The sequence below is a fragment of the Oryzias latipes genome, chromosome 19 (assembly GCF_002234675.1).
Source record: "Oryzias latipes chromosome 19, ASM223467v1".
In the NCBI taxonomy this organism is placed as follows: Eukaryota; Metazoa; Chordata; class Actinopteri; order Beloniformes; family Adrianichthyidae; genus Oryzias; species Oryzias latipes.
Genome location: NC_019877.2, coordinates 9521216 through 9538562, shown reverse-complemented (window position 1 = coordinate 9538562; position 17347 = coordinate 9521216). Strand labels below are relative to the sequence as shown.

The window sequence follows — 17347 nt, the reverse complement described above, 5'->3', positions numbered from 1 at the left end:
TGCACAATGTGTTGTTTTTCAGATTTTGAGTTTTATGTCTGTACAATAAGTTCTATCATTTAAACAAGGAAAATATCAATATTGTGAGACCTACTATGAATATTTTTAGCAAAACACAGTAAAGGACTAAGAGTATGAGTTGAAGAATTGTTAAGGGAATATTTCCCTTGAGGCATGATTTACAACATTTGTATAAAACGACTTTCTCATAGCGTTCAATGTTTTCTGTTTGATGACAAAAAGAAAGTTAGATGCTGAATTTTTGTAGCAAGTTTACCTCAGTTCTCAATTCTAGGACAAACTGCAGATCTGCAGAAAATATGATCAAAACCACCAAAAGAGACAATATTCCCTCTAGTGATCATGCTCTCATTGATAATAAAGCTGTTGGTAGCAAAGATATTCAAGATATTGTGAAAATTATTTTGGAAAAGAGAGACTATTTCAAATCAAGTGTAGCATTCTGTTGAGTTATAAAGTTCATAGAATGTATTTGAGAAAAAACAAAAGCAGCTGAGAGATGCAGCAGCGGTCACCTGTGCGGAAAAAAACTTTAACTTCTGGATCTGTCATTTCCTGCTTGTCAAACGGTTCGTCTGTCTCTGCCATCTGTTTCCTGAAATCTAAACTGTTCAAACTTAAAAATAGTTCAAACCACCTCATTTGGAAAAGAATTATAAAGCCAAAGATTTTTGACATCAGAACACTGTATTTCTCATATAAACAAAGTAGACATGATGATAAATACATTACAGAATCTGTTACAGACATTTTAACATTTATTTACATCTACATACTGGGGAAAAATAGAAGCAGTCAAGAATTAACTTCTTTCTTCTTAATGAGGAGTATTCATGAGCTTCTAAGTTAGTGCCATAATATGATTTGATGTCTCCATGTCTGTTTCCGGTCCTCTGTAACCTGAGCTCTAGATGAGGATTGAGGATACCAGCCATCAAGTCTCATCATGTGACTGCAAGTAAATTGGTTTGGCCTGTTTCCTGAGACGCTGCTGGACTCCCAGGTTCCTGCCCTTCAGAGTGGCCAGTCCAAGTGGCGGCAGGTATGTCTATAAAGACAAACAGAGAGTAAACTATAAAAATTTGGCCTAAACGTGATAAAACAGGCATCACTTAACTTGGGATTACTTACAGCTCTTGGATATGGATTGCTATAATGCAAGCCTGTTATTAAAAAATAAAAAAAACGTTGACAATGGTCAGAGATTACACTCAAGCACAAATTATATAGAAAGCTATATACCAACGACTATAAAATCACAGTTTCACTCATTGAATTAAAAAAATAAAATCTTTAACAACATTACCACAATTTCTTTAACTTAATTTATCAAATTTTAGGTTTTTACTATTCCATTCATGGCGTATGTAGACTTAGCACATGTAAGGAAAAAGCATATAAAACAAATAGGACCTGCACCTAAAACTCTAAATGCAAGAGGACATGTGAGCCTCCACAGCATGAATAGTAGATGTTTAACTGCTGCCTGTAGTCTGTGGATTTTATCTTATAACAAAAATATACATAATTAAAAGTTCTGAAACAAAACATATTAAAAGTTTCACATTTTATGTGCAGCATCTCCTCGTTTGTACCTATGTCTAATCTCGCCTCACATTCTGCTATGCGGGTCTTTATCACTTCTGGATCTGTGAGCTGTAAAAAGGAAAACACACAAAGAAAAATGACATAAATGTTGTGTCTTGCCATAAATAACTACTTTGACAAATCTGTGAGCCTGTTACACCTGCTGGTTCTGTCTAAACAGAGTGCGGGCCTCTTGTTTAATGTACTTTCTCTCAGTCTCTGTGTCCGCTTTAACGCCGCTCTGTGCCTGCCAGGTCCGGGCAACGCGAAAAACGCGAGTGTACAGAGACAACACTTTGCTGCGAGTGCACGCCGTCATCAGGGCAGAAAAATCTGAGAAAAGAGAAGCTTCCTGCACAACAAAAAAAAAAGTGTAAATATGTAAAGATGGCAAACAATGTTGCTGAATTATCATCGTATTATTAAAAAAAAAAACTAATTCACTTTGAAAAATGTATTCTTATAAAAGATATTGACTGAGCTGATAAAAAACTAAATTATTTCATTCTTACTTTGAAGAGTGAATGTCATACAGCAAATTTTTTATTTCTTCCCAGAATATTTTCAGTGTGTTTCTATCTCAGATGAGTTCATTATTTGAGATAGAAACACTTATTATTAAATGAGTCTAAAGCATTTTATTTTGTGTGGAAGCAGCAGAAACCAGGCGAAATTCTGGATACATAAATAGTTCAGTGCCTTTGCAGTGCTTTCCATTAAAAATAGTGTTTGTGTTTAATTTAGTTCTGCATGAGGATCCAGAATACTTAGCTCTTTGTTAACGGTTTCCAGATTTTAATCAATGTGACTTGAGTGATCTTCTAGGACTGCTTTGGTGGAATGTAAATAGGATCTAAAAAGATGCTATAATCGGTTTTAATGACATGGAATATTTTGTGCTGGCAATTCATTAAATATTTCACCACTCCTGGACGACAAAATGGTAACATTAAAGCCATCTGAAAATAATTTATCAGGTCAACTAAATATGCATCAATCTTTTTATTGGGTTCTTCTGGCTTTCAGTCCAGATAAGGTACCATAAGGTAAAAATAAAATAACACTGGAGAGGACACTAAAATAAAAAACTTGTTTTACTACATATCTACATGACAGACGGAAATCATGGTTTCACTTAAATTAAACAATGACAATATGCAAACAATTTTGTTCGTTTGTCTGTAACTGCGCTCACTGACTCAGTCAGACTTTGGTTTCGCAAGTGCGAAACGGAGGCTAAATTTCAATACGGAGAGAGTTAAACCCTAAAATACAAGAAACAACACATAAAAATTGTCACTCTAAATAGTCAATATAACTGCAAATAAATCACAAAAATTTATCAAAAGCTAGGTAGAAATTTAACCTACCTGTTTAATAAGCCTGCTAGGACAACAGAGGAGAAAAAAACTCTGTCGCTCAATGATGACGTCTTCAAATAAAACTTTATTAATAACTACAAATAACAAATTCGCATGTGAGGATTGTCCGTTCAATTAAGGAGTGATTGTCTTGTGAAACATCTTAATATACTTTAAAACAAATACACATAAAGAACATCTTCAGGGTAAAAGGACTAACCAAGGAAATATATTTCAAACGAAAGTATAATAATTAAAGGAGCATTTGTGAAACAACCAATAACTTAAAGAGAGACCCAACAAGACTATCCTTCTCCACAAAAACTTATTGTAATTTTTTTGTCAATAATTCTAAATAATTTCGATTGTATATGAAAAATTATAGTTAAACCCATCTTCTGAATAAGCGACCAACAATATGAGTGCACTATTATTGATAATTGACCATTGCCAGTACTGCTCCAATGTATTACTAAAAGCATATCTTATATTTGAATAAATATATTTAAGCATTATTAGTACATAAATATGAGTTTCAATTTGTAGTATGCCTAAATTCAATTATACCTGCAGGTGGTATTTGGATATTTTACATTTACAAACATTAGGTTTGTTGTAAAGAAATCATTTCGTTTGGTGCTATGTTTTAATAACCTAAATAAATAAATGAAGGTCCAACCTTTGATTTGGTTGATTTCTTTTTTAAGTCACAGAAATTCATACTAAAATTAAACATTGTTATCTTGAGATATGTGTCTAAACAGTTTAGGTTTTCTATTCAATCATACATCCATATCATTTAAATTTGAAATGAATAAACATTTTGATGGGTTCCAAAAAAGTACTAGCTTAATTGTATATGACTGCATTAATACTGTTGGTACACAACACACACACACACACACACACACACACACACACCCCACACACACACACGCACACACACACACACACACATACACACACGAAAAACGTTGTTGTTGTTGTTTTTTTAACCATTAACCAAAGATTCATTTCATTTCTTTGTTATAAATATTTACAAAAAATTGAAATTCAATTTAATTGTCACTTATATGTAAGGTTAATACCTGTAACCCAAATGTATACCAGAAAGAATACAAATTTCTAGGACATTTTGGTGACCCTAGTTAGGTCACAAAGTTTGATGGGTCACACGACACACACATTGAAATCTTTAAGGTTTTTGGTCACAAACTTTGGCGTTACACCCCCGTTCAGACGAAGATCAGCTGTTGGCTGCTTGCAGGGAGGGAGGAAGTGATGCAGTAAATGCCCATAACGTTGCTACACTCAATGACTTAAAGGGGGAGAGCACAAAGAAGCAGAGTGCTTTAGTCCAAGATTATCTTTTCACTTTTTTCAGTCAACAAACAGAGCTAAAAACAGTTTAAAAAAAAATATTTATTTTTTTTTCATTATTTTTGCCTTTCCTTCCCTCTGCGTGTCGTCTAGAATCAGACATTAATGTAGAAGTTTTTTTTTTTTCCTTTTTTTTGTCAGCTCACCGCTAAAGCTAGCAATCTGAGTTAACGCGACGAGTTTCTCAGTTCGCTTGTAGTCGCTTTCGGCTAACTTACTTTGTTACCTAATTTAACTGGCACTCTTTGTAGCGATGTCAATCCATCCACCACACGAGAAACTGTCTTTTCAATTAGGTAAGTTTGTTTTCACTTATATTTAGGGTACTTATCAGTCGGAAAGGAGCTAGCATAGCAGATAGCTAACTTTTAGTGATCCAAGCTGATGCTAGCTAGCTATGGCGACGTAGCCAGGGCCAGTCAGTTTTAAATGTAAGAGTGAAAATGACCCATTGATGGGAAAGTATTGTCGTTCAGTGCTTGTGTTTTTAAATGTAGCACAGTGTGTCACTGTAGGGTGTTACTGTATTGGTCGTTATGACTGCTTAAACATTGTTTACCTTTCATTTGGGATGTACTACATGTCATGTGATGTTGAGCTCTTAATTTTCTCAAAGTGTTTGGATCTTCATAACAAATTAACTCGACCTTTTAATGTTAGACATACTCGAATAACTCATTAGTTAATGTGTTGCAATAACAGCGGTGCAGATGTTGCACAGGCGTGTTCTAAATCTACTTTGTCTACTAGGACTCTTTTAAGACTAGCTAATCTGGTTAAACTAATGTCTGATTAGTTTACTTGGTGCTTACTAATTAAGTGTCCTGCTAGTTTATGGTGAATATGTTGGCCTTCATCTTGGGGGAGCTTGATGACCTGAAAGACTTGCCCGAACATGCCTAGAGCATTGATCAGAGCAGGATTTGCTCTGCTCTAGAATATCCTACTCATCATGTTGTGACTTAAGTCCTGACTCAGCGATCATGCCTCTTAAGTTTTTTTTCCCCCTTTTAGTTTTAAACTCCCCACCTTAACGTTCGAGCAAAGCTATGATTTTGCGTGTGTTTTGACTTTTGTCTTTACAAAACAGAAAACCTTAGAACAATAGAGGCCCTTAACTGATTACAGTAGGTCAGCTCTGTGTGCCCCCCACCAGTATGCAATTGCATCATTGTGCAATAAGGTATAACAGTTTAGCTGTGCTCAAACTGCATAGACCCAAACCATAATAACAATAATCCCTGGAAGTGTGGCAACGGTGAGTCATCACTTTGTGGTCTTGATGACAAGATAATGTGTCTTTTCAGCTTTGCAGTGATGTCAAGGTCACAATGATGGCGCAGAACTGAAAGATAATGCCATCACGATGAGTATCTGTAAGTAACATCCTCATTAGCTACTCACATTAGTTCTCATTTAATTCATTTGTTTTGTGCTAACTTTACTTAGAATAAAGATAATGCTGAGCTCCTGAGTCACATGTACTGTTTCCACATCGTTGGTACTCACATTTGTCATGAGAATGTGCTATGGAAGATTTGAATACAGTTCCCTTTTATCCACTACTCCTATAAATGAACTTATAAGACTGATTAACCATATTATGAAATGTTCAGGCATTAAAATTCATCATCAGACTTCTTGGCCAGGTCTCTGCAGGCCAGACAAACAGGTTAAACGCATAAAAGAAAACTCAACTAATCACAGCAGTTGAGGGATTCAACAAAATCTCAGTGTGACACAGGAAACAGGATCAAATGCAAACATTGGATATTTACATTCACATAGTCTCAGAGCAATTCTCTGCTTTACTTTCTCCAGTTTGTTGATCCACCCTTCGCTGTTCATCAGTCAGGTTACAATGTCACACGATTAGTGTTTTGATTAATTCATGACGTGGACTTTTCTTTGAATTCTGTAATTTTCTGAAGAAATGTTTGCAGTTCCTCATAAAAATCTGGTTGTAAGAAACTCTAATATGTGAAAGCCTTACTTCATGAACAAGTGCTTCCCTTTTGAAAACTAAAATGTTGAAACTCCATTTCAGGTTGAGACATTCTCTTCCCTCTTATTGTTTTAAAAAAAAATTTAGGACAGAAAGATGGTAAAGAGGCTTTCAAAGACTTGAAGCCACAACTTTACTTTATCTAAAGAGCCCTGACAAAGACATAATACACTTAATGAAGTTTTATATTTGTTAAACACAAAATTATGCTCAACAAATTAAAGGAAAAAAAGTACAGTCAATCAGATGGACTGACCTATTCAAAACTACTATTTCTTTTAAACCTAAATTTAAGCATACATTTTTTTGAAATTGAAATAATATTGGCTTGTATTTTTGAAGTGCTTAATTTTCTTGTAGTGGAATTTTTTTTACAACTATTTTAGTGCTACCAATTCATAATTATTGGGGGCAACCAAAAAAAAAAATTTTTTTTGTGATATGTTGTTTTATTTTTTATCTATCAGTGTTTTATCAGAAATATATGTTGCGCTTTTATTTTATGTACTGTAATAACTTTTTTTTTTTTTTTTTTAGAGAGAGAGAGTTTAACTTCTCCAATTAAAGTTTTGGTTTATGACAGATCTAGCACAGGTAGCTTCACTTTTTCTTTCTTTGATATTCTTGTTTAATGCTTCACTCTGTCAGTGATGAGTGTTCTCCATTTCAGGCCTGAGGGTATGTTGAGACGTCTCGCCTGGCCAGATCAGAGGCGTTTAGGTGGTTCGGACGGGGACTGAATGTGAGGAGGAAGGGAGAGGGACCAGTGAGAGAGACATGGGCCAGTGCGTCACCAAGTGTAAGAATCCAGCGTCCACACTCGGCAGTAAGAGTGGAGACAAGGACAGCAGTTCCAAGTCCAGCAAGAAAAGTGGCACTGCTGGAGGCGGGAGCCACAAAGAAGAGCTGAGTGCTCCATGTAGCAAAGCCACCAGTGAGCTTTCAAATGGCACCAAAACCCCTGATGTTACAGTGGAGACACCCATCCTCCCATCACTGATGGGGGAGTCCCTCAAAGATGATCGTGTGAATGGAGATGGATTGTCCATGTGGCGTATCGAGGAGCTCTTCTGTTGCTACAAGGATGAACAGGAAGATGCCATATTGGAAGAAGGCATGGAGAGATTTTGCAATGATTTGTGTGTGGACCCAGCTGAGTTTCGTGTTCTGGTTCTTGCCTGGAGGTTTCAAGCAGCCACTATGTGCAAGTTTACAAGGTAAGGAATGAGTTAGAAAAGCTAATGATTTATGTGTTGTTGTTTTTTTTCTCTATCATAGAAACTTTTCTTTTTTTGGATCAGCAGCTCAACCTCTGTGCCATGAGGTTGAGCTGGTGACCTCTGATTGGTTTGTAAGATTGTGGGTTTAGTTCCTGCTTTACCTGCCTATAAATGTCAGTGTCCTTGGGCAAGACATGGGACCCTACTTTGCTCCTGGTGGTCTGGCTAGTTCCCTTGTATGGCTGCTCTCCCACCATCAGTGATTTTTGTTCACAGGAGTTGTGACTGTACAGCTCTAGACAAGTAAACACAATGAGACAAATAGTATTTTTCAGTCACCTGTGACTTGTCCACCTAAAAAGACAGGGTCTGTAATGTTCATCATAGGTGAGAGACATAATGTTAAAAAGAAGAATCCAGGGATTCATTGTATGAGTTTTAAACAATTAGTTCGTATAATAAGTATTCTGACTACAAAAGTTCATTTCAGTGCTTAAATCTTGGTTGGCAATGTCAGTTTAAATGTCCCCTGGATGTCTTTAACCAGACTTGGACGGTAGCTGCTTTTTGTTCCATTCTTCCATGCAGATCTTCTCAAGAGCTGTGATGTTTTGGTGCTGTCGCTGAGCAACACAGACTTTCAACTTTTCCACAGATTCTCTGTTGGACACAAAGAGTCTAGAGGCTAGTTAGGTCACTCCAATACCCTGAAATGAGTTTTCTGTAAATTCCATCAGTGCCCTCACTGATGGAATTTGGATTTTTGATCAAAATCTCACCATACATTGCTCATGTGTCCACCCACTGTGAAGCATGTGGGTGGACACATGAGCAATGTATGATGCGATGTTCTTGAGATGCAACTAAGCATTCTTTTTCTTCCAAACAAGGAGAGCAACATGTATACCATGGAACTATATAAATATATATATTTTTTTTCTGACCACACAATCTTCTCCCAATCCTCCTGTGGATCATGCAGTGCAGTGTGGCTGATGTAGTGCAGTATGGCTGATGTAGTGTGTTAGTGTGGTCCCAGCTCTCTCATTGACCAGTTCACAAGAATCGTTTCTTCACCATTCTCAAACTCATTTGTACCCAAATAGGTACGATTTTGCAGGAAGCTCTAGGTGGACGGTGATTGTCAATTATCTTGTTTATCTTCTATTTTCGAATAATTGCACCAACAATTGAGCTCGTCTCATCAAGCTGCTTGTTTATTGTAGACTGGTTCATCCCAGTCTTGTTCAAGTCTACAGTTGTGCCCCTGGTGGCTTTAGACAGCTCTTGTGGCCTTTCCAGTGTAATTGTTTATGGCTGTGAACTGGTGTCTTTTATACAGATAACCAGTTCAGACAGGTGACATTAATACAGGCAATGAGTGGGAGATACAAGAGCTTCTTATAGAAAAAGTAACCGGTCTGTGAGGGACAGAATGCTTATTTGTACAAACTTAAATATTTGATTTCTGAACCATCATAAAAATTCTTTAAAAATCACGCAATGTATTCAGTCTACAATGATCTCCAATAGGCCAGTACATTTCATCATGGTTGCAAATGTATTTGATGATTGATTTAAAACATACTCTTAAACTGTTTTGTAGTTTTCACTGCTATGTGTGCATTTTATAATTCTGAGAAGCTTTGATACATCACGTTTTGGGTTGATGTTGTGTTTAAATTGCGTGCAGATGAATGTGCACACTTTAGCATCAGCAGTGGCGTCCTCTTCTTCCTTTGCTGTTTCCCTGCCAGCTGCTGAAGGCTCATTACTTTACTGACAAATTATAGATGTTGCAACACAGCATTAAAAGCTGGTATTTAAAAGAAAGCCAGCAGCAAATCAAAGCCAGTAGTCTTCAGTTTATTTCTCCTAATTTAGCAACCATTCCATTTTTTGAAGGTTATTGTTCCTCCAATGTGATGCACAGGTCCGTTCTTCTGTCAAGGACCACAGTTACCTGCGCCGGTCACTGTTGGGAACCATTCCAAATATCTTTATTAGGTAATTTTGAAGGGAAAAAACTTTATTCTAAAAAATTAAGCTACGAAAGGCACAAATTAATAGCAAGCACTGAGGGTAAGGTTCCTTAAAGCTACTGTGGCACCAAAAGTTGCTGATAGAGCTGTCACTCAAACTGCTGTTGGGATTTATTATTATTTTATTGGCTAACAAACTTCCTTCCAGTTAAGAAATAAAGTAAAGCAAACTTCATTTTATAAAAAGCGATTCATTTTTGGTAACTTTTTATTTTCCTGGAAAATCTGGAATGTACTCTTTTTCTAGGTCGATTAAAATTAAATTTCTGATCACTGTTCAACTGCTGTCACATTTATGAGAAGAGGAAGCAAACAGTCACCACTCAGGAGAACCAAACTGTTGCTGCAGATTTTTTTGAGTTTTTTATTTTTCTACAGCTGCAGTTATTCCTTTATTTTTATTTTTTTGTAACTCTGCTCAGTTGTTTTGTATTTTTATTATAATCTTTCATTAAGTGCTTGCAAGATGGAAAAAATGTCTATACTGAAGAAGAAACCTAGCTTATTTATTCTCAAGATCCTTCTGTAAGAGTGTAAGTGGATGCAGTATCGCTTGATTTAGAATGAATATATTTGTTTATACCAGATATATTTCAGGTCCTCTGCTATTGTGAGGAAGCGTTTCATCTTACCGGGCCCCTAATTCATTTTTTTCAATAAAGATGCCGCCAGCTAAACGGAACAGTAGTGCATACCTGTTCTGCTCTATTGAACTTTGAGGTGGTTCTTTCTAGAACCTCATCTCTTTTCTCAGAACAGCCATGTCAAAAAAAAAAAACGGCAAACCTGTTTTAGAGATATTTGTTCAGTCTTCAAGGGAAAGTCTGCAGCGTTTCTGTGAAAACAATACAGGTGGAGAAATTCAAACCTAATTGGTCAGTTTTGATCCTTTATTTGTGAAGAATAAACTGAGTTTTGAGATGAATTTTACCTATAGTTAAAAAAAAAAAGTCACACACACATCGGCAATCCTTATAATTCTAATATTTTTGCTTGATGTCCCTTTTAAAGCAGACTTTGAACAGCAAGAAGGTTCTTTTTTTTTTTAAGTTTCCTTTCTTTGTTGTTATTGTTGGCATTTCCCTTCGCCTGTCGGAAATCATGGCTCAATTTATATTAAAACAGTTGTGAATAAGTTGGATTGTATGTTTTAAAAGAGAAAGCTAAAAAAACACAAATAAGTTGGCTTGAGATGTTGGATGTCTTAAAACTTGAATTTGAATTACAGGAACTGCAGAAAAATGGACTTGGTTTTTATGTTTCGCAGGTACAACAATTTAGAGTGCAAGAACACAAATATGCCAGACAAAACAACCAAATGTTCATACATACATGCATGCAGTGCAGCCTAATTTCTTCTCTTTTCTCAGTACAAAGCTGAGATCTCCCTCTGCAGTTGTGTTGCCACTTTTGTGTTTTTTGTTGTAAACAATAAGCTATCCATGGCTAACAATACTCTACTGTACGTTTGCAAGCTGGCTTGCTGTGATGTATAGAAGATATGAACTTATGCTGGTTTCAGCTGCTCTGGTAGACATTTAACTATAACTTTAACAGAAATGTAGTTGCTGTTCAGACAGGTGTTTAAAAAAACAAAACAACCTTACTACGAAGTAAGTTGTTGCGGGCGAAATGGGTCAAAAAATAAAGACTGCCCTCAAATTCTCTATATCATGAACAAGGAGTTGGAGGAATTGGGATTCAGTGTTTTTGCAACTCTCCATACTCTCAAAAAGACCTAAAAACCAAGCAAGCAGCTGAACTCCAATGAGTAGGGATGCATTTCTTCTGCTTCTTACCTTTGATGCGGCCTAATCTGTGTCTTGGGTAACAAGAATTTTAGCTGGATTTGAGTTGCGTTCAGATTTTTTTTTTTTTTGCCCTTTTTGTTATCAGGAAAAAAAACCCGGCATGCTCTGCAAAGAATGTTGGATGAACTCTGGGTTCAGTTCACTCAGCTGCATACAGTGATGCGGCTGTCAGTTGAACATGCTGTGTCAGGTGTTTATAGATCACTGACAGCTCTGGGATATGACGCACACGGCGGACTCCAACACTTGAAAAGCCAAAGTCAACTGACAATTACAATAGTTCAACTATGTGACCCTCTGCAGCTCAAGATATGTGCTTATGCTTTTGATTCATCTATTTAAATGATGCTGTCCTGTGTTCTGTTACGCCAGTTAAAGCCGTTAAATATCTAATAATTAAGAGCAGTTTTCATCCTCTATTTCCTTAAAACAATCTTTGTGGCCATATAGAGGACACCTGAAGCAAACCATCATCAGAAAAAATACTTATTTAAGGACACAGTTGTTGATAATGTAGCTTTAAAATCTTTTATTGGATTTTTCTTGGTTGCAGAGGGACTTTAAAACAGACACCAAACTAATGATGTGCATATGTAGAAAAAAACTCAGCTGCATGGTGTGCCAATTGGGTGATTACATATTTGTCCTTATATTTCTGCTCAACAATTTACAATAATTGTATTTAACACACAATTAATAGTCAAATTCTTGTTTAAATAACTGTAATCTAATTATGTGTTTGCTTGAGTAAAAAAAAAACAACACAAAAACTATGTTTAACACAAAACATTTGCTCACTCACGCCACCAAGTGATGCTCAAATTCTAAAGTTAGTTTATTTGATTTTGTAATGAGGACCATGAGGTTTTGAAATGAGACCGGTTTTTGATTATCAGTATTAAAATGAATATAAAAATGACTAAATACAGTTTCTGACTCTGTAACTGATATACAAATAAAATATATAGCAGTCTTAAAAAGTGCAATAGCTTTCTTTTTTTAATGCTGTAATTTGAAAAATTGAAGAACATAATAAATTCTGTATTTGATCAAAGATTTTTACTAAACCTGCATAAGTGGTTTGAATAAAGAACAACGGTATGTTCTCTGAGGTTTTTATTGATTTTAAATTTAGATCTGCTCATTTCCTGGACCACAATACGTTTGCCTTGAAACTAATTCTGATTGGAAGGCACACAGTGAGATGTGATGTACTTAATGGCATTTCTGATGGCCCTGCAAATATTTTCTTTATTTTTTTTTTACAGCACAAACCACTTTTTTATTGGTTAAGCTCTAATATCCTTGCAATGTCAAGCAAGCTAAAAACCACCCACCCAAGTATTTAAACAAAACACATCAGACACTTCTGAACAACGATCAGTGGGGACTTTTTGTGATATTTTAACATCAATGCACTAAATAAGTTACATGTTAACAAACCAATGATAGGAAAGAGAAAAGGGGAAGAAATGGAGCATTACATTTAGGAAGAAGTTTGCTGTTTCATTAAAAAAAACTGGGGGAATAAAGTTGGGGCTTTAACGTATCCTCAGTTCAGTTACACTTTAAAAACATGGCTTTATTGTCCTTCTCCCGCTTGCTGTGACATACTTTATATCGGCTTTTGACTGATTTACAGCTGTAATAAATGGTATAGGGTCAGTGGGGGAAATAGAGTATGTTGCCAGCCTTTATATCAGGTTTGAATGCACATGCTATAGCCTTGCACTCATGAACAGCATTACTCTGGTCTGCACCCCTCCACTGCAGATTGTGCCAGATGAATAGGCCTCTGTGCTGTGGCTGGTTCATTTGTTCCCACCCTCTTGTAATTTTTTTTTAAGCTCAGCACTTTTTTTAACACCCTTGCACTCTGTTAACCATGTTGGTTAACTGTCAGGTGATACTAACGGAAATTAGGACCCTTGATTTAAAAAAATAAATAAAAAATTTAAATTATTAATGATTAAAAATCCATAATAAAGTTATATAGCTCTAAATAATTTAAGAAAATTATTTGCCATTAAAACTACAAAACTCATTTTATAATTAGCCTACATTAACCAAGAAGCTTCCCCACTTTGTGTTTAAAGCAAAGTTGGACCAAAATTACACATTTAAAATTGGAATACTATGGTGAGAAATCAAGCTTATTTTTTCCCCAAAAGTTTTGAAGTTTAACATTTTGTTACATTTTGTTGACAGAGCCCAAATGAAATGGTAGTCTTACATAGTTTTCAGCCGAGCTAGTATGTCTGTTTTTGGCCTAAACGTTGTTCATGTACCATATCTTGCATGTAATTCAACTTTTCCCTCGTTCACATCGAAGTCTAGAATTTCAAGTACTTTTACAAATAAAGATAATTTTCATGGGTCAACATAAACATAAGCTTTTCTTGACTTTGCCAAAACTCAAAAATAAATAATAATGTTATTTAAAATGAAAATGCAACATTTCATATTCATTATATTGCACTATCTTTGTGTTATATCAAATCAAATCAAATCAAATCAACCTTTATTTATGTAGCACTTTTTCGACAACAGATGTCACTCAAAGTGCTGTGCATAAAATACAATAAAATTTAAAAACAAGATGACAAGACAAACCGTGCGACAACCCCCCCCCCCCGCAAAAACACACACGCACACACACACACCCACACACACACATAAATAAATAAATAAATAAATAAATAAAAAAGTGATAGAATGATAGAATGTAGAGACCTGGCTTTGTCCTGAGGTGGGAAAACGATAGTTTGGGGACATGTCCACACCAGCGACCCCCCCCAACCCAAGTTCACGGAGTACACTACCACAGAACCCCCCAGATCCGATCAAAAGAGTCAGACCCAGGAGATCCCACTGCAGCGACCCCGCTCACTGAGAAGGGTCAGTCACTGATGTGGAGGATCCCTCAGAGGGAAACACTGGAGTGAAATAAAATGTAAAAGGAATAAAATTAAAATATATATAAAACATGGACAAAAAACAAATAATTACATAAACCTTAATAGGCATATGAAATAGTAAGAGCGTCTTAAAAATTAATAGAATAAATAAATAAATGTATTTACATACACATATAAAACTAGTTAAAAGAAAAATAAATTAATTAAAATATTTAAAAATAATAATAATAATAATAAATTAAAAATAATAATAATAATAATAATAAAATAAAATAAAAAAAAAATAAAAAATCCTAAAATTCAACTAAAAGCTAAATTAAAAAGGTAGGTCTTAAGCCTTCCTTTAAAAACATGAACTGTCTCTGCAGCCCTGAGGCTCTCTGGGAGGCTGTTCCACAGGCGAGGTCCGTAAAAACTGAATGAAGCCTCGCTGTACGTTTTTGTTCTAACTTTTGGGATAACCAAAAGGCCTGTATCAGAGGACCTCAGGGTCCGCGGGGGCTCATACTTTAAAATCATGTCAGATAAATATGAAGGCCCGAGACCATAAAAACATTTGTAAACCAATAAAAGAACTTTAAAATCAATCCTGAATTGCACAGGGAGCCAATGCAGCGATCTTAAAATCGGTGTAATGTGTATATGAAGTCATAATGTCTTAAACTTATTTTTTGCAGGTTTTTTTTTGGCCAGTAGTCTTTCTGTAAAGATGTTCTTCTTTAGTGTCGTGTTCATCATACACTCTAAAAAGAAGGAAGCTGATCCAACTTAATTAATTCACTTAAATTGGTAACACGTAATTAAATTAAGTTTATACAACTTAATTTTTTATGTCTATCCAACTCAATTTAAAATGTTGATCTAAATTACTTTTTTTTTTCTTTTCAATTTTGTTTATACCACTTAAATTGACACATTTTTCTCATTACAATGCAGGAACTCGCGTGTCGTGAACTCTGTCTCCAACTACTGCCCAAATACTCTTTTTATGTCTAATATTTGTCTTATTTTCTTTTGTTTCCAGGAAGGAGTTTGTTGAGGGGTGCAAGGCCATAAAGGCGGACAGTATAGAGGGCATCTGCTCACGCTTCCCCTGCATGTTGGTGGAGGCCCAGGGTGAGGAGAACTTCAAAGACCTTTACCGCTTCACCTTCCAGTTCGGCTTGGACGCTGACGAGGGCCAGCGCTCTCTGCAGCGTGACATCGCCATTGCCTTGTGGCGGCTGGTTTTCACACAAAACAAGCCAGAGATCCTGGAACACTGGCTGGACTTCCTTGCTGAGAACCCCTCTGGAATTCGGGGCATCTCAAGGGACACGTGGAACATGTTCCTCAATTTCACACAGGCTATAGGGCCTGACCTGAATAACTACAGCGAGGACGAGGCCTGGCCCAGCCTCTTCGACACGTTCGTAGAGTGGGAGTTGGAGCGCAGAAAAAGAGACCAGGCACTGTTTGCAAAACAGGAAGAAGAAAAATGTTCTACGACAGAGGCTTCTTCCACCACAGATGGACTTGAAACAGAGGGGGGTCGTGGGTCACAGACATGGGGGGGGCACTGACCAGAAAATAATCAACATTTGCAAGAGAGAGAAGGATACTTTTAAGTGAAACGTACATCTGTGAATCATTGGATAAATGAGTATTACCATTTCATTCGCTTTTTTTAGCTCTCCGTTAATATTGGGATTGGATTTCCGCTTTTCTCTTGTGTTATGTTCTAAGGGCTCTAAAACTGTTTTAAGCACTTCTATTTAAGTTATTTTATGTTTCCCCCTTCCTTCCATATGTTTTTAGTCATTGAACTTGTGGTCTATTTTAATACCAACACATACACACCTTAAACCAGCAGAATTTGCTAAATAAAAACGTGGTTTTTAAAGTGGTCATAACGGAGCCATAAGCCTTTTACCCAAATTTGACAGATTTAACCTAATGTGTTTTGTATAATGATTTGGTTTCTAATAAAGAAGGGACATTTTAGCAGCCTGTCTGCAAATAATTTCTTATCAGACATGAAAATTGTAATATCTAAGAAAGTATTGTGTGTTGATTGGACCTATATTGTCAGATATTAGTTTTGATTTCCAGTGCAATGTGGGTTCATTTACTCTGATTGGCTTCACGGCGACTTACTAATACATGCAAAAAACCATTGATCTCAGTGGGCGATTGAATTACATTGTGTTTTTTTGGGAATATTTAAATCTTGGTATGGTTTCCACGGTAACTGACGCACCATCTCTTGCGTGGAGTGGTTTTGAGTGCTTATTGGGCTTGAGAAGCAGAGCTTGTTTTAAGCAGTGGCTTTGCTTCCAGTTGACCTCAATTCTGTTGATGTCCACCAATTTTCAAGAGGGAATTAAAGGGATGCAACAGAAAGTCAATGACACTGGCCCATGTCAGTTGCTTCATAGATATCATCTGGGAGACATATATTGCAAGTATATCCAAGTATGAATACTCTAAAGTAAATGGATAAACTTGCAGTATATTTAGAATAGTTGGAAGTCTCACAAAGGTCCTTTTGTACTCCAAGAGTTTGAGTTTTTGCATCTTTAAACTGCAACACAAAAATATGCAACTTTTGAAGTTATTTTGATTGCATAAATAATGGCTGTAATTGCACAGAAACCAATGACTTGTTAACTTGCTGTACTCTGAATGCTATGCGGAGATTGATGTTAAACACATTTAAAATCTTGAGACTTTTCCAAACTGTGCACATAAAGTGCTACTTTGAAACGAGTGTTAATTAAACCTGCTGGTTATCAACAGACTGTGATAAGGGTCCAGTTTGAGGTTGGGTATTACCAGGTTTATTTGGTTTACATTTTTTTCTTTTCTTATTTTTTTGTTTGTATACCAAGCATGTTCATTTCAGTTTATAATGAAATATAAAAACAAATAAAAGCAGGTATGTATTTTTACCCTTTTCTGCCCTAGAAAGGTTTTTATTGGTGGAATCTAAAGACATGGAGTGGTGACGTCACATGCAAAGC

At 36.0% G+C, this 17347-nt stretch overlaps 2 protein-coding genes across 3 annotated transcripts; one reads left to right on the top strand and one right to left on the bottom strand.

Annotated features, from left to right (window-relative positions):
- Positions 1–687: 687 nt before the first annotated feature.
- Positions 688–3070, bottom strand: lyrm1 (LYR motif containing 1). Its single transcript, XM_004080373.4, has 5 exons — positions 2979–3070; positions 1769–1960; positions 1617–1677; positions 1153–1184; positions 688–1069 (listed from the first exon to the last, which is right to left on the bottom strand). The coding sequence occupies exons 2-5, from the start codon at positions 1925–1927 to the stop codon at positions 956–958; spliced, it is 366 nt and encodes a 121-aa protein (XP_004080421.1). The 5' UTR covers positions 1928–1960; positions 2979–3070; the 3' UTR covers positions 688–955.
- A 1195-nt stretch (positions 3071–4265) lies between these two features.
- dcun1d3 (defective in cullin neddylation 1 domain containing 3) lies at positions 4266–17275 on the top strand. Of its 2 annotated transcripts, XM_011488188.2 has the most exons (5): positions 4266–4645; positions 5657–5725; positions 6894–6948; positions 7025–7571; positions 15370–17275. In XM_011488188.2, the coding sequence occupies exons 4-5, from the start codon at positions 7132–7134 to the stop codon at positions 15905–15907; spliced, it is 978 nt and encodes a 325-aa protein (XP_011486490.2). In that variant the 5' UTR covers positions 4266–4645; positions 5657–5725; positions 6894–6948; positions 7025–7131; the 3' UTR covers positions 15908–17275. The 2 variants fall into 2 exon arrangements, with proteins under 2 accessions (XP_011486490.2, XP_011486491.2); XM_011488189.2 differs by lacking the exon at positions 6894–6948.
- The last annotated feature ends 72 nt before the right edge of the window (positions 17276–17347 follow it).

What these genes read in the sequence shown, in the direction of transcription:
- lyrm1 (XM_004080373.4), bottom strand. Translation starts at nt 1,927, where the DNA reads ATGACGGCGTGCACTCGCAGCAAAGTGTTGTCTCTGTACACTCGCGTT. An exon ending in TGTTTAGACAGAACCAGCAG is followed by an intron (nt 1,678 to 1,768) that starts GTGTAACAGGCT and finishes TCCTTTTTACAG; the next exon opens with CTCACAGATCCAGAAGTGAT. An exon ending in GCAATCCATATCCAAGAGCT is followed by an intron (nt 1,070 to 1,152) that starts GTAAGTAATCCC and finishes TTGTCTTTATAG; the next exon opens with ACATACCTGCCGCCACTTGG.
- dcun1d3 (XM_011488189.2), top strand. Translation starts at nt 7,132, where the DNA reads ATGGGCCAGTGCGTCACCAAGTGTAAGAATCCAGCGTCCACACTCGGC. An exon ending in ACTATGTGCAAGTTTACAAG is followed by an intron (nt 7,572 to 15,369) that starts GTAAGGAATGAG and finishes TTTTGTTTCCAG; the next exon opens with GAAGGAGTTTGTTGAGGGGT.